Genomic DNA, 15989 nt, shown 5'->3' with positions numbered 1-15989 from the left:
CATGGGATCGGGTCTGAGCAGGTCCTGAAGAAACAAACAAGGTACACACACTATTGCCCAGGTGCCTATGGTTTCTAGTCCTGGTACAATGCTGGCTGCCGCCCAGTGTGCACCCATAGCCTCACGGGGTGTGCCTTGTGGTTGGTTGACTGAGGAAGAGAAGACTAGAGCCTGGTTTACTGCTAGTTCTGCATGTATGTAGGCACCACCCAGAAGTGGACAGCTGCAGCATTACAACCCCTTTCTAGGAGAACCCTGAAAGATACCAGAGTAGGGAAATCTTCACGATGGGCAGAGCTTCGGACAGTACACATGGTCATACACTTTGTTTGGAAGGAGAAATGGCTAGAGATGTGATTGTTCACTGGTCCATGGGCTGTAGCCCATGGATTGACTGGATGGCCAGGGACTTGGAAAGAGCATGATTAGGAAACTGGTGAGAAAGACATCTGGGGGAAAGTATGTCAATGGATCTCTCCAAATGGACAAAGGATGCGAAGATACTTGTGTCCGGAGTAAATGCTCATCCAAAGGTGACTTCAGCTGAGGAGGAGTCGATAATCAAGAAGATAGACTGACCCAGTCTGTGTACAGTCAATCTCTTTCCCCAGCCATCCCTGGCATTGCCCATTGGGCCCATGAACAACGTGGCCAGAGCAGCAGAGGTGGGGGTTATGAATGGGCTTGATAACTTCAACTTCCACTCACCAAGGCTGACCTGACTACAGCTGTTGCTGAGTGACACTGAGTCCCAGATATGGCACCATTCACCGGAGTGATCAGCCAGTGACCTGGTGGCAGATTGACTCTACTGAACCACTTCCTCCCTGGAAAGGACAACGCTTTGTCCTTACTGGAGTAGATCCTTATTCTGGTTAGGGATTTGCCTTTCCTGCATGTAATCCTTCTGCCAAAACCACCATCCGTGGATTTATAGAATGTGTTATCCATCATCATGGTATTCCACGTGGTATTGCTTCTGACCAAGGAACTCACTTCACAGCCAGAGAAATGTGGCAGTGTACCCACGACCATGGAATCCACTGGTTTTACCATGTTCCCCATCATCCTGAAGCAGCTGGCATGTTAGAAAAGTGGAATAGCCTTTGAAGACAAACTTACAGCACCAATGGCAGCAGCCTGGAGGGCTGGGGCAGAGTTCTCCACTAGGCAGCGTAGGCTTTGAATCAGCGTCCAATATTATAGTACGGTTTCTCTCATAGCCAGGATCCACGGGTCCAGGAGTCAAGGGGTGGAAAAAGGAATGGTTCTACTCACTATTGTAATGCAAATTCTAATTGGTCTTAATAATAAAAACCCAAAGCCAGATATAGGGGTAAATGCTTAAAGATCAGAGAGACAAGCGAGCAAGCCACAGCTACTTCTTACCTCACCAGCTCCTCAGCCTGAAAGGGGGGCTGTGGCTGGAAGTTTCTTTGGTCCCACGCGTGGTCCTGCAGGTCTGGATAAATCTCTCCCACCCATGGTCCTGCAGCTACTTATAAAATAATTACTCAGAGGCTTAATATTAATTACAAATTGTATGGCCTATGGCTCAGGCTTCTTGCTAGCCAGCTCATAACTTAATTCAACCTATTTCTATTAATATACATATTTCCATGTGTTCTATGGCTTTACCTGTGTCCTATTTATTACATGTTGCTCCTTGGATGGCATCCAATGGGAGCGACATATATTAACAGCATACAGAAAGACATCCCACAGCAAGGGGCCAAGCTCCTGTCTCTGCCCGCCTTATATATCACTTCCTGTTTCCTCCTTCCTAGTGCTGGGATTAAAAGTGTGTGCCTCCCAAGTACTGGGATCAAAAGCATGAGATCCCAAGTGCTGAGATTAAAGTGCCCTGCCTCTATGGTTAACTAGGGGCTAGCTCCTCACTCTGATCTCCAGGTAAGCTTTATTTATTAGAGCACAATCAAAATATCACCACACACTATCACACCTAGTGACTCACGAGGGAAATTTTTGCTTTCTGTTCCAGTGACCTTAAGTTCTGCTGGCCTAGAAGTTTTGGTTCTAGGACTAGGGAGTAGTCTTGTCAGGAGACACAACACTCCATTAAACTGGAAGCTCATATGTCCCCCTGGCCACTCTGGGCTTCTGATGCCCTTAAACCAAGAGGCTGAGAAAAGAAATGAAGCATTAGAAGGTGTGATTGATCCAGATTACCAAGGGGAAATTGGACTGTCTTTTCACAATGGAGGTAAGAGCGATTATGTCTAGAATGCAGGAGATCCTTTAGGGTGTCTCTTGGTGCTACCATGTCCTGTGATTAAAGTCAATGGGAAACTTCAACAGCCTAATCCAGGCAGGAAGACAGAGAGCACAGACTTTTCAGGAATGAAAGTATGGGTCACTCCTCCAAGAAAAGAGCCAAGACCTGATGAAGTGCATGCTGAGGGTCGAGGATATGCAGAATGGGTAATAGAGGATGATAGTTATAATACCAGCTAAAGCCATGTGACCAGGCTGCAGAAATAAGGATTATAATTGACATGAGTTTTCTGTCTTATTTTGTTAAGAATATGCTTGTACAGATATTGGTTTTCTTTCCTCCATTTATCATGTAGTGTAACATCAACTAAGAGAATATCAGTGGTTATCATATTTAAGTTTTGAAATACCAAAAGAATGTCCCTCAAGGGATGTTGTCATCTATTCTAAAATTTTTTTTTTTTTTGGCTTTTCGAGACAGGGTTTCTCTGTGTAGCTTTGCGCCTTTCCTGGAACTCACTTGGTAGCCCAGGCTGGCCTCGAACTCACAGAGATCCGCCTGGCTCTGCCTCCCGAGTGCTGGGACTAAAGGCGTGCGCCACCACCGCCCGGCTATTCTAAAAATTTTAATGTATTTTCAGTTATACAAGGAATAGTTATATCATGTTAGGCATAATTATGACCTGCTTATTGTTTTATTTGGAAATTAAGCATGACATAAGGAGATCTGATTGTCAGGTTGACAAGGTATAAACTTGTGATGGCTATTCTTAGTTGTCAACTTGACTACATCTGGAATTAACTAAAACCCAAGCAGCTGGGTACACCTGTGAGGGATTATTTCTTAATTAAATCGTCTGAAGTGGGAAGACCCTCTTTTAATCCAGATCTTTTGAAGTGGGAAGATCCACCTTTAATCTGGGCCACACCTTTTACTGGTACCTCTATTAAAAGACATGGAGGAAGGAAGCTTGTTCCCTTTGCCTGCTTGCTCTCATTTTCACTGGCAAGTCCATTCCTTTACCAGCATTAGGACCTACTTCAGGATTCCAGCACATACTGGCTACTGGACTCTTGGACCTTCCATTGGAAGACAGCCTTTGTTGGACTAGCTGGATCATAGCCTGTAAGCCATTACAATAAATCATACACACACGCACACACACACACATTCATTCATTCAATCAATTCTGTTCCTCTAGAGAACCCTGACTAATACATATATACAGTAATAATAGAAAAAGAACACATACTGTAGGGAATGGAGGAAGCCCTGAGTAAGTGAAATTCTGAGTGAGGGTGTATTTTGGTATGAGCAAGTCCTGTTGGCCATGGGAAATTGGTAAAGCCATTACCTATGGATCAGGCTTAGAGGGATGGCAGAGTTTTCTTCAGGAGACTGGGTATGAGTGTTTATGAATGACTGACCAGTATGTGCAAAGACTAGCAACTGCAGCTTCCTCCTCCAGGATGCCGACAGCCTTAGACTGCTCGCCTACAGAGACCTTCTAGGAAGACTAAACTAGCCCTCCCCCTGTGCTGTACCTAATAAACATGCTAAGGTTTCAGGCTGCAGTGATAGCAGTAGTGTTAAAAAAAAATCATTGGGTGGTGGTGGCGCTCACCTCTAATTCCAGCACTTGGGAGGCAGAGACAGGTGGATCTCTGTGATTTTGAGGCCAGCATAGTCTACAGAGAGAGTTCCAGGACAGCCAGGGCTACACAGAGAAACCCTGTCTAAAAAAACAAACAAACAACAACAACATCAAAAAAAACCAAACAAACCCAACTTGTACAATATTTTAAGGTGTGTTACTTTTTTTATGTCGCATTTGTTTAATTCTGTGAAGCTTTGTTACTTTGCCTGTCTAAAACACCTGATGGTCCAATAAAGAGCTGAATGGCCAATAGCAAGGCAGGAGAAAGGATAGGTGGGGCTGGCAGGCAGAAAGAATTAATAGAAGGAGAAATCTGGGAGAGGAGAGATGAAGGAAGGAGAGAACAAGGAGAGGAGGACAAGAGAGGGACCAACCACCCAGCCACACAGCCAGCCATGTAGTAAGAGTAAAAGTAAGATTACAGAAGTAAGAAAAGCAAAAAGCCCAGAGGCAAAAGGTAGACAGAAATAATTTAAAGTTAGGAAAAGCTGGCAAGAAACAAGCCAAGCTAAGGCCAAGCATTTATAATTAAGAATAAGCCTCTGAGCCGGGCGGTGGTGGCGCACGCCTTTAATCCCAGCACTCGGGAGGCAGAGCCAGGCGTATCTCTGTGAGTTCGAGGCCAGCCTGGGCTACCAAGTGAGTTCCAGGAAAGGCGCAAATCTACACAGAGAAACCCTGTCTCGAAAAAAAAAAAAAAAAAAAAAAAAAAAAGAATAAGCCTCTGTGTGTAATTTATTTGGGAGCTGGGTGGTGGCCCCCCCAAAGAGCAGAAACAAACAACACCACCAAACAAACAAACAAACAAACAAAAACCCCATCATCCAGCTTCATTGTATGTGTGTTTGTCTACTTCATTCCCTTGCTACCCTGAGCCGAGGTTCAAGACCCAAGCTATGAGGGACAGGGTACCATACAATATTGTGATCCCTCTTCCTCCCACATTACCCCTCTACCCTGATGCTTCTTTTATCTAAAGTGTTAAAGGTTTTCTATGTATGTTTTAGTTTTTAGCCCTTTCTTCTCCCACAGGAATATAAACTCAATACATTTATTTTTATTTTTTACTATATTAAAAACTCTTTAAATAGTCTCATATTAGGCACTCAACAGTCTGATGAACAAATATTGTGAGCATCTTAAATATCCATGAATAACGCCTTTGAGCTTATTGTAGGAAAAAGGAGGAGTAGGGATCCTAGAGTGAGTCCCTAACACTTTCAAATGCTCAGCTGAGATTCAGTGTGATTTGTCCATGTCTTCCAGTCTCCTAGTTGTTAGAGGTGCCACCTGGAAATAACTGTGCTCTTTTTAAAACATCAGAAATATGTAGTGGACTGAAAAGAAAGTGACAGATTACACTCTGTTGGCTAAAATCAACAGCATCTCATATCAGAGTCTAGCATGGACACGTAGTAGAAGTCACCAGAAGACTTTTTTTTTTTTTTTTTTTTTTTTTTTTGGTTTTTCAAGACAGGGTTTCTCTGTGTAGCTTTGCGCCTTTCCTGGAACTCACTTGGTAGCCCAGGCTGGCCTTGAACTCACAGAGATCTACCTGGCTCTGCCTCCTAAGTGCTGGGATTAAAGGCGTGCGCCGCCACCACCGCCCGGCACCAGAAGACTTTTTTAAAAGTAAACATTAGCCGGGCGGTGGTGGCGGCGCACGCCTTTAATCCCAGCACTCGGGAGGCAGAGCCAGGCGGATCTCTATGAGTTCGAGGCCAGCCTGGGCTACCAAGTGAGTTCCAGGAAAGGCACAAAGCTACACAGAGAAACCCTGTCTCGAAAAACCGAAGAAAAAAAAAAAAAAAAAAAAGTAAACATTAATTGAGTGTTTAGTATATGGAAAGAGGACACAAAGATGACCAGATACAGGCCTTCCTTGGAGATGCTCCCAGCCTAATGGGCAAGGCAGTCACGGAAGTGGACAACTATACAAAGTTACTGTCGGCTCAGCTGTTTATGCTAATAAGACCTATCACGGGCCTCAAGGCTCCCACAGGATAGGGGTAAGGAGGCAGAAGGGCTAGGACACTTGCCTGGAACACCTCTGTCGTCCTGTATCCCACCTCTGCGGGCAAACTGGTCTGCTCCTGAAGCGAGAGGCTATCTCGGCGGCACAGAAAGACAGCCTACTCTGAAATCTGAGTGCCCGGGTCTCAAATCTTACTGTGTACCTTGTACTCAGTTTCGGGTCTGCTAGCTACAGCCTACAGAGTGACGTGGCACATGCAGCCTTTCCCCAGCTGGCTCCTGAAGACTCCTCCAGGCTCACCCGCCCCACCCTCCCCTCATGCTGGGTGCCTTCCCTGTCACAGCTCCCCTACGATGACACCTTTGCTCAGCCTTCCCAACTTTGACAGTCCCTTTCCTGTTTCAATACGGGGCTCTGCTGTCACCATCTCTGGGCCTTGAAGTGCCCGTTTCCTTTCCTCCAGCGTCTGCTCTTCACCACGAGAAGCCGGAGGAATCTGTCTGCAATATGTAGGACTCACCATGATGCTTAAGCTAGCAGAAACAAAAAATAAAACTTCATTTCTGGATTTAAAGCCTGTAATTTTTTTTTATTTTTATTTTTATTTTTATTTTTATTTATTTATTTTTTTTTTTACAGCTGGCCTGGAGCTATAGAGACCAGGTTGACTTCTAACTCAGAAATCTGCCTGCCTCTGTCCCCCAAATGCTGGGACTAAAGTCATTGGCTACCATGCCCAGCAAACCCATAAACTTTACTGTGGCCCACCAAGCTATGTGACACCCCCCACTCACCCCTACCCCATCGCCACCCCCTGGGTGTTCTCTCCATTCCAGCCAAACCAGCCTTTCTTGCCCAGTGTATCATGTTTTGCTCTCCCTGGCGACCTTCGCACACACTTCCTGCTTTTACTTCAATATTGTCTGCTCATTCGTCAGAGGTCGTCAGTTCAAACCTCCTGTCGCTTCCCCACCCCACCCTCAGCTTTGCTGTAACAGTAGTTTTAGAGTTAATTGTGAACTACTTAGTGCCCTATCTCCCTCTGAATAGGGACCACACATCTTGTTCATCACCATGGCACAAAAGGCGCCTAGAGCTGAACGTGGCACAGAACAGGTCCTCCAAGCGTATGTTAACTCATACTTTGTCACCAACAGATGTTCAGCCCTTCGTGGTTGTCATAGAGGTTTTCTGAGCCTGGGAAACACTGTAGTGTGCTGTCCAGATCTCCTGTCACTAAAGACTTGAGATTCCGGCTGCTAGCCATGTTAGTGTTCACAAAAAGCCTTTAGCTGTCAGCTGCTCCAGATAAGGAGCCTTCTCGGCTCCTGTTGCGCCTCCTGCCAGGAGACACTATTCCAGTGATTGACAGGCGACAGTGTAAAAGGTCTGCTATCTTGGAGTCTGCTGGGTGAACCAATAGATTATCCCCAAACCTCCTGCACTGCAGGAATCCAAACCGCTGTAGACTCAGGCTCCTTTGTCTTCTCTGACCTCTCCAACTGGGTAAAACACTACATTCGTTAACCTAAAGCTCGCATACATCGTTCGGCTATCAAAGTGTTTTCCATCATTTTTCTGTTACAGTCCGGTACTCCCAATTCTATACTGTGTATTCCCGTGAAGCAACTGAGGCTCAGAGTGGTAGAGCGATCCCCCTAAGGCCAAGCACTATCTAGAAGCTAATCTCACACACAGATTTTCTCCTCTCTTTCCCTATTAAGTCGCTGCATCCTGAGCATGAGCGAGCAAATTCATAGAAGCGAATTTTAGTCTCAGACTCAAGAAAACAGGATCCTTGGATCTTGAGCTGACCGGCGCAGAACAGCTAGGGAAACTGAGGTCCAGAGGCAGGACTCCGTGCCTGCAGAGGCGACCGCGAAGGGGGCGCGTCCTGCCCAGTGGGCCGCCTCCTTCCGCCCCCAACGCCGGGTCTCCCCTGCCGGTCTTTTCTCTCGCCAAGCCGCCACCTCGGAAGCGAGCCATGGTTGCAGCCGCGGCGGCGGCGTGGCTGCTCCTATGGGCCGCGGCCTGCGTGCAATCCGAGCAGGACTTCTACGACTTCAAGGCGGTCAACATCCGGGGCAAGCTGGTGTCGCTGGAGAAGTACCGCGGCTCGGTGAGTGACGGTCCCCTGCGGGCCTGGCTGGGCGGGGGGCAGGGCTTGATGGGGGCACCCGGGCCGGGGCTCTTCCGGGGATGCTCCCCTCGGGTGTGTCACAGCTCGGACACCACCCTGGGGATCCCAGCCCCGCGATCCATCCATTTGGCGCCCCCAGGCCCTTGCCTACTCAGGCCCGCGGTGACGTGGCACAGCTCAGGAGCCACATGAGCTGTCTGCGCGCTCTGGGGCTCATGATCTCGCCCAGAAGGTGAATGCCTCTCCTAAGAGTAAAAGTAACCTTAGCCTTTTGCCCCTCCAGTCCGGCTTTTGCGCCTAGAACAGTGGGTCCAATGAGAACAGGGAGAGACAGATGTGCAGCAGAGGGAGTGACCACCTAAGATGGACCCCTGCTTGAGTCTTAGAATGCACACTTAAGGCCCTGAGAACGAAGACGTGGGCAAAGGACCACACAACAGTAAAAAGCAGCCCATGCTGGAAGAGAACCCTACCTACACCCTTCCCATCCTTGGTCCTCTCAGGGCCTAACCCTTAGAGGGCAGTTGTGATGGAATTGCTAGCCATCCAGGCGGACAGGCTCCTCCTTGCTAGACTGAATCACGGTAAGGAAGTGTATCAGGATTGGGTCTTTAAAAAAAAAAAAAAAAAAAAGACTTGAGCAAGACAGATCGGGACAAAGAGAGCTGGCCAAGTCCAGAAACAAGCAAAACTATAAGAAGGGTGGGGAGGACCAGGGATTTCAACAGTGTTGTATCCCTGAAGGATACAAACCCCTGGGCTAAATGGTGGTAGATGAGGCTGATGGGGCCCAGGAGAGCCCAGAGGGTCTCTGAACTTAGTTCAGAGGTGCTAACATTGTTCGTGATGAAGAATCCTCTCAAGAGCGGGGTCTGGTGTGGCAGGCCTTTAATCCCAGCTCTGCACTAGGGAGGAAGAGACAAGCTGACCCCTGTGGGCTCAAGGCCCTATCTCGGAAAAAAAAAATTAATAATTAATTAAATTTAAAAAGTCTTTCAAAGAATCTTCTGCCTCTTGAGATGAAGACCCTGGTGTGAAGATGTGTGTGGCGTTGGACATAAATGGACCCGTGAGCCCATCATCCAGATTTGGATGAATCACGAAAGAATGACTATCAGCATGCTTTTCTTGGGTGTAGGGCCATCTTTGGGGATGAAACTAATTTTGATCGCCTTGAAATTCTCAGTTATGCTGGGAGTCCTTGCTCTGTCTGATGCGTTGAGTTTCAAAGGGAGAGGTCAGTGTGGAAGTACTTGGTAAGCTTTACGCTGCTGTGTGTCCTGTAGGTCTCGGTCAGTGACCTCATCCAAACTCCAGACAAAGAGTAGCAAAGAGCAGGGCCGGTTCCTCCCCTCTGCTATGGCTGGACAGAGACCCCAGATACACCCTGAGCAGCTCCTCCACTCACTGAGTCCTTGTTTAGTACTCAGCACCTACTCGTTAGAAACCCAAGCCCTGAAGAGAATAGTAATGAGCAGAACAAGTTTATGCTTTAATCAAGCTTATGGGAAAAAAGACAATAAACTAGTCACTGAAAACTGAACCAGGTAATCCCAATTAATTAATTAATTATTAGCAATAAGAGATTTTTAAAAAAAGACAAGATATTTTTCAACTACTAAAAGGAATAGTGTATAGAGTTAGCCTGGAACAGTGATGCACATTTTATTTTTTTTATTTTTATTTTTTTTGGTTTTTCGAGACAGGGTTTCTCTGTGTAGCTTTGGTGCCTGTCCTGGATCTTGCTCTGTAGACCAGGCTGGCCTCGAACTCACAGAGATCCACCTGGCTCTACCTCCCTAGTGCTGGGATTAAAGGCATGGGCCACCGCTGCCCAGCGAGTGACGCACACTTTTTTTTTTTTTTAAATTTATTTATTTATTATGTATACAGTATTCTTCCTGCATGTGTCCCTGCAGGCCAGAAGAGGGTACCAGATCTCATTACAAGTGGTTGTGAGCCACCATGTGGTTGCTGGGAATTGAACTCAGGACCTCTGGAAGAGCAGTTGGTGCTCTTAACCACTGAGCCATCTCTCCAGCCCCGTGACGCACACTTTTAATGCCAGCACTTGGGTAGCAGAAGCAGGCAGATCTCTGTGAGTTCAAAGCCAGTCTGGTCAATATAGCAAGTTCCAGGCCAGCCAAGGCTACAATTAGGTAATGAGATCCCGTCCCAAAAAAATTAAAATAAGGCTGGGCGGTGGTGCACACGCCTTTAATCCCAGCACTCAGGAGGCAGAGCCAGGTGGATCTCTGAGTTTGAGGACAGCCTGGTCTACAGAGTGAGTTCCAGGAAAGGCTCCAAAGCCACACAGAGAAACCCTGTCTCGAAAAACCAAAAAACAAAAAAGAACGGAAAAAAAAAAGAAAGAAAGAAAACCTTTTTTTATTATTACAGTGTGTGTGTGTGTGTGTGTGTGTGTGTGTGTGTGTGTGTGTGTGTTTGTGTGTAGGGTGCCAGAGAACAACTTGGGGGAGTCATTTCTTTCCTTCTACTTTGTGGGGCCCTGGGATTAAACTCAGATTGTCAGGCATGGCAGCAAAGTGCTGTCTCTCCAGTTTGTTTTGTTGTATTGTTTTGTTTTGAGACACAGTGTCTCGCTGTGCAGTAGCTAGCCTAGAAATTGCTATGTAGATCAGGTTGGCCTTGAACTCATAGAGATCCTCCTGCCTCTGTCTCTGCCTCCTAAAACCTAAGAGCAGAGATTAAAGGCATGCAGCATTATTTTTTTATATTTTTCACTTTATTTATTTATTTATTATTTATTTATTTTTGGCTAAGAGATGGTCTTCCTATGAGGTTTAGGTTGGCCTCCCATTTGCAATTCTACTGCCTCAGTCTCCTTAGAGCTGGGATTACAGGTGTGTGGTAATATATTGTGTACCCTAATAAAATCTGCCTGAAGATCAGAGAACAGAACAAGCCACTAGATTAAACATAGAAGCCAGGCAGTGGTGGCACACACCTTTAATCCTAGCACTTGAGAGGCAGAGATCCGTCTGGATCTCTGTGAGTTCAAAGCCACCCTGGACTACATGGGATTGATTCAGTCTAGGAGAGAAACAGAGCCAGGCAGTGGTGGCACACACCTTTAATCCCAGTACTTGGGAGTCACATGCCTTTAATCCCAGAACTTGAGGATTCACACCTTTAATCCCAGCACTAGGAAGGAAGGAGAAAGGTATATAAGGCGTAAGGAGACAGGAACTGAACCTTTTCAGGCTGAGGAGTCCTAGAGGTAAGAGGTGGCAGTGGCTTGTTCCTTTGTCTCTCTGATCTTTCAGCATTTACCCCAATATCTGGTTCTGGATTTTTTATTATAAGATCATTTAGGGTTGGGTGGTGACGGTGCACACCTTTAATCCCAGCACTCAGGAGGCAGGCGGATCTCTGTGAGTTCAAGGCCAGCCTGGTCTGCAGAGCTAGTTCCAGGCTACACAGAGAAACCTTGTCTTGAAAAACCAACCCCCCCCCAAAAAAAAAGACCATTTAGGAATTTGTGCAACAGGTCTGTGCCACAGAACCCATGGGGAAACGTGTTTTTTTTTTTTGTTTTTGTTTTTTTTGGTGGTCAAGCCTAGACATCTAGTGGGTACAGACTAGGATGATGCCAAATAGTCTACAATAAACAGGACAACTCCCCACAATGAAGACCTGTAATTTTGGTAGTACTGAATTTGAGAATCCCATCTAGCTTCAGCAATCTGTGCCCAGTGTTCCAGACTGACCCTGGGAAATGGTCTTCTTTAGGTAGTCGGATGATATTATCCCAGCTTGTCTCAAAAGCAGTCACGGGGCTAGGGCGAGGGTGCCCAGGCAAAGGATTGTAATCTTTCAGTAATACGTAGCTAGAAGCTGGAAATGTGGCATTATTGGTGCCAAAATTCGAATTACAGTATAACTCAGTTCCATCAGCTAGCTTTGTATTTATTGCCTAAAGCCTTTAATAAAATTAGGGCTTAGCGATCAAAGTTTTTGTTTGCTGGAAGGGAGGAGATGAAAAGGATTGTCCTGGGGGTCATTCTGTCTATGTACCCATGTACTGGCAGCCCCATCCAGGGGAAGGCACAGGGAGGCACACTACTCTTCTGCTTCCTTTTTCTTTAGAGACTTCTGGGAAGGAGCTCGCCTGAATTCCTGGAAGTACCCAGCTGACCGAACCAAACTGAACCCAAGTGTGCCTTTCTCCTCCCTAGCATCACCTGCTGATATGTGCTCTCTGTGTGCATGCCTCTCTGGGAATGGGCTATATGTATTTGTGGATTCGTATCCTAGTGGCTATATGTAGGTTTGCATCTTAGAGCATGTGCATATTAATTTAGGTGAATTGTGTGCCTACCGTCACAGATACTCCTGTATGTGTGTACATGTGTATAGGCCCCTACATGCTTGATTTCATATGCGGGTATATTATGTGAGAGCATTATACACATATTTACATATGTACGTAGCATTCTTGCATGTGAGATGGAATCACCTATGTGGACATATCAGAGCAGATACAAGTGCGTGCCTCTGTGCTGGATTGTATATGGTTCTGAGCGTTCTTCTGTTTTGTTTGTTTTGGCCATGCAGGTTTCCCTGGTGGTAAACGTAGCTAGCGAATGTGGCTTCACAGACCAGAACTACCGAGCCCTGCAGCAGCTGCAGCGGGACCTGGGTCCCTACCATTTTAACGTGCTTGCCTTCCCTTGCAACCAGTTTGGCCAGCAGGAACCAGACACCAACAGGGAGATCGAGAACTTTGCCCGCCACACCTACAGTGTCTCTTTTCCCATGTTCAGCAAGACCGCAGTCACCGGCTCTGGTGCCCACCCTGTCTTCAAATACCTAACCCGTGAGTCCTGTCCCTTCTCCTCTTCCCTCCCTGGCTGTGGCCATGACTCCCTGGGCAGCAGAAGCTGCTAGCTGGCTGTGTCACCTTTCTCTTCCTAACCCTTGGAGGAAAGTGAAGGCAGGCATGAGCAGAGGAGGAATCCTGCCCAAGTCTCTCCACGCCTGCTGTCTCACCCTAGGACTTCCCTGAAATCTTGTCTCTGGGTCATCACGCTTTTGTCATCGTTCCTTAGCTGAGCTTGTAGACTGAGGAGCGAGAAACAAGACACAGCCAGGAGACGCCACACGCCTGGAGAAGGGTGACCAGATGACTGAAAGTCACTAAAAGGGAAACCTTCTCTCTGAAAGATTAGCTTAATTGCCATGCCTGGAATACCAGTGACAGGCATGATGTGTGGGCTGTGAATGAAATCACCAAGGACAGAAAGGCAGTAGAGTTTGTTAGGTACCCTGTGGTCTAGCTGCAACAGACAAGGCAGTAGAGAAGCTGCAGAGATGGTGTAAGGGGGTGCTTTCATGTGTGGGGCGGGGGGCTCTGTGGGCAGTCAGGCAGTGTTTCAATGGAACTGCACTCTGATGGCTTAGGTCTTATCAGGTGGGACATCTACACAGTGCTGTCTCTCTGGAAGGTTGGGTAGATATCGGATTATTTTGTGAGGAATAAGTTTTACGACGTAGGTTATCTCTTTGTGGGACTGGCTATCTATGAAAGAGGCAGGCTTGGTTCACCAAGGGTCAAACATTTGATGGTCTGAGCCTGCTCATTAAAAAGTGGGATTCTGGGATTAGAGAGATGGCTCAGAGGCTAAGAGTATTGGCTGCTTGTCCAGATTTGATTCCTAGTGCCCACATGGCAGCTCACAACCGTCTACAATTTCAGTCCCAGGGAATCCAATACCCTCTTCTGGCCTCCTCAGACAGTGTACACATACGGTGTACAGACATACATGCAAGCAAAACACCTCTACTTATTCAAAAGAAAGAATGAAAAGTCATTCAGAATGCCCCAGTCTCAGTGGCAGAGCTTGTGAACTTTGGAATCTGGTGAGCTTTATGTTTTCATTAAGTCATACTTTCCCCCTTCCTACGTGTTTTGTTAGTTTTCTTCCAGTTCCTGCAGTTGTAGATCCATCTGGGCCTTGCTTTGGAAGCACCTGGAAAGATCTTATAACTGTACAAGCCTGAACCTTACTCTAGCAGGGCCCAAGAATTTCTTTTCAGGCCCCCACTCCCTGACAGTGATTTTGATTCAGCCAGTACATGGACTAAGCTCTAGAAGTCGTTAAGATTTCATGGGAAGCAGGGAATTGTACAGGCCTGCACTCGGGAGTTAGAAGCGAGGATACTTCCAGGACTTCCTCAGCTAGATAGCAAGACTAAGTAAGGTAGCCTGGGTTACACAGGATCCTGACTCAAAACAAAACAGACTTAGCGAACAGGGCGCGGCCATTTGGGGTGATTAGGGAAGGATGATTGATAGTGTTCTATCAGGGACTTCCCAGAATCCTAAAGTCGGCTCTCTCAATTGGGATCCTACGTTGGAATCTCCTGGAGAGCTCTGGAAAAGTGTTGGGAGTTGGGTCTTGTTCTCAGTGGCTCTAATTTTAGTAGTCTGAGTGGGGCCTGGGTGTGAGAGTTACACCAACAGTGGGATCCCAGGAGGGCACAGAGAGGCACACCGTTCTACTGCTTCCTTTTTCTTTAGAGACTTCTGGGAAGGAGCCTACCTGGAACTTCTGGAAGTACCTCGTGGCCCCAGATGGAAAAGTGGTGGGGGCTTGGGATCCAACTGTGCCCATGCAGGAGATCAAACCCCGGATCACAGAGCTGGTGGCAAAGCTCATCCTTCAGAGACGGGAAGAGTTATGACCCGGTTCCCGCTTCTCCACCACTCCCACCCCCTCAGCAAACTCAAGTGGTGCTTCACAGGCAGAGAGCCGGGCTTCTCGTCTCTTCACTCACATAGAGGAAAAAGTCTAAGACTTGGATGATTTGAATCCAAGAGCAAGGAATAGCAACTCCTGGCCAATGAGAGTTCTGAACAGCCAATCGTCGGTCAGTAGGCCGCCAGCCAAAGGAAACACGGCCAGGCTATGAGAAGCCCTGTAGAAGGGTATGAAGCAACCATCTCCTAGCCAGGTTCTGTAAAGGGGAGCCAAGTCTTACCTCACAGGAAGGTTGTGAGGATTAGCATCTAATACCTGTGAACGTGCCTGGGGCAGTGCTAGCCAAAGAGGAAGCGTTCCGCACATGTTCTCTGCCTATAAACAAAGCATTACTTGTGATAATAAAACTTGAACTCAACACAAATTTCTAGCCAATGGAATTCTAGCCAAACGTGGTTGTTGTTGTTGTTCTCTGTTCCTGTGTGTATTATTATCTAATCACAAAAGATGCAAGTTCTTGGAGTGGAGGGGGAGAAGGGTAGAGTTCCGATGCTTGCACGACTCTGGGTCCCGTTGTTCCCAGAGAGGCAAAAGGAAAGGCACAGAAAGAGAGAGTGTGCTAATAAAAACCCAAACAAGGGCTGGAGTTGGCTCAGCAGTTAGGAGCACTGGCTGCTCTTCCAGAGGACCCAGGTTCAATTCTCAGCACTCACATAACAGCTCACCAGCGTCTATAATGCAGTTGCAAGAGACCAGACACCATCCGTCACACAGGCATCCATGCAGGCAAAACACCAATGCACTCAAGATGAAAATAAATAAACCACTTTTTTAAAAACTCAAACAATACAGATTAATATAAAATAAAAGTAAACGTTAAAAGCTTCCAGCCCTTCTAATTTTTTTTCACTCAAGCTAACATGAATGCTCATAAAAATGTTCTGACCAAACATACACTACAATAAAAAAATAAGTAAAGGGTATTGTAATTTAAATGTGAGCTGTCCCCCACAGGCTATGTACCTGAACGCTTGGCGCTCAGATAGTGGCACTGTTTGGATTGAGGGTGGGCAGGTTGTGGAGCCTATTATATACGGGGCAGATGTGTGGCCACAGCGGCAGGATTTCAAGCAGGATTCCAGCGGGACTTCAGGCTCTTCTTCCAGACTGCTCTGGTAACATGACCCCAGCCACCCCACACACAGGAATCAATCCTACCACTGGTTATGGTGGGCTGATATTCCCTGAAACTGTGA

At 46.9% G+C, this 15989-nt stretch overlaps 1 protein-coding gene across 1 annotated transcript; it reads left to right on the top strand.

Annotated features, from left to right (window-relative positions):
- The first annotated feature begins 7771 nt into the window (after positions 1-7771).
- Positions 7772-15157, top strand: Gpx7 (glutathione peroxidase 7). The gene is made up of 3 exons (XM_059256031.1): positions 7772-7987; positions 12587-12848; positions 14553-15157. The coding sequence occupies exons 1-3, from the start codon at positions 7853-7855 to the stop codon at positions 14714-14716; spliced, it is 561 nt and encodes a 186-aa protein (XP_059112014.1). The 5' UTR covers positions 7772-7852; the 3' UTR covers positions 14717-15157.
- The last annotated feature ends 832 nt before the right edge of the window (positions 15158-15989 follow it).

The sequence above is a fragment of the Peromyscus eremicus genome, chromosome 2, assembly GCF_949786415.1.
Source record: "Peromyscus eremicus chromosome 2, PerEre_H2_v1, whole genome shotgun sequence".
In the NCBI taxonomy this organism is placed as follows: domain Eukaryota; kingdom Metazoa; phylum Chordata; class Mammalia; order Rodentia; family Cricetidae; genus Peromyscus; species Peromyscus eremicus.
The sequence above is the reverse complement of the archived record's forward strand: the minus strand, read 5'-3'. Positions and strand labels throughout refer to the sequence as shown.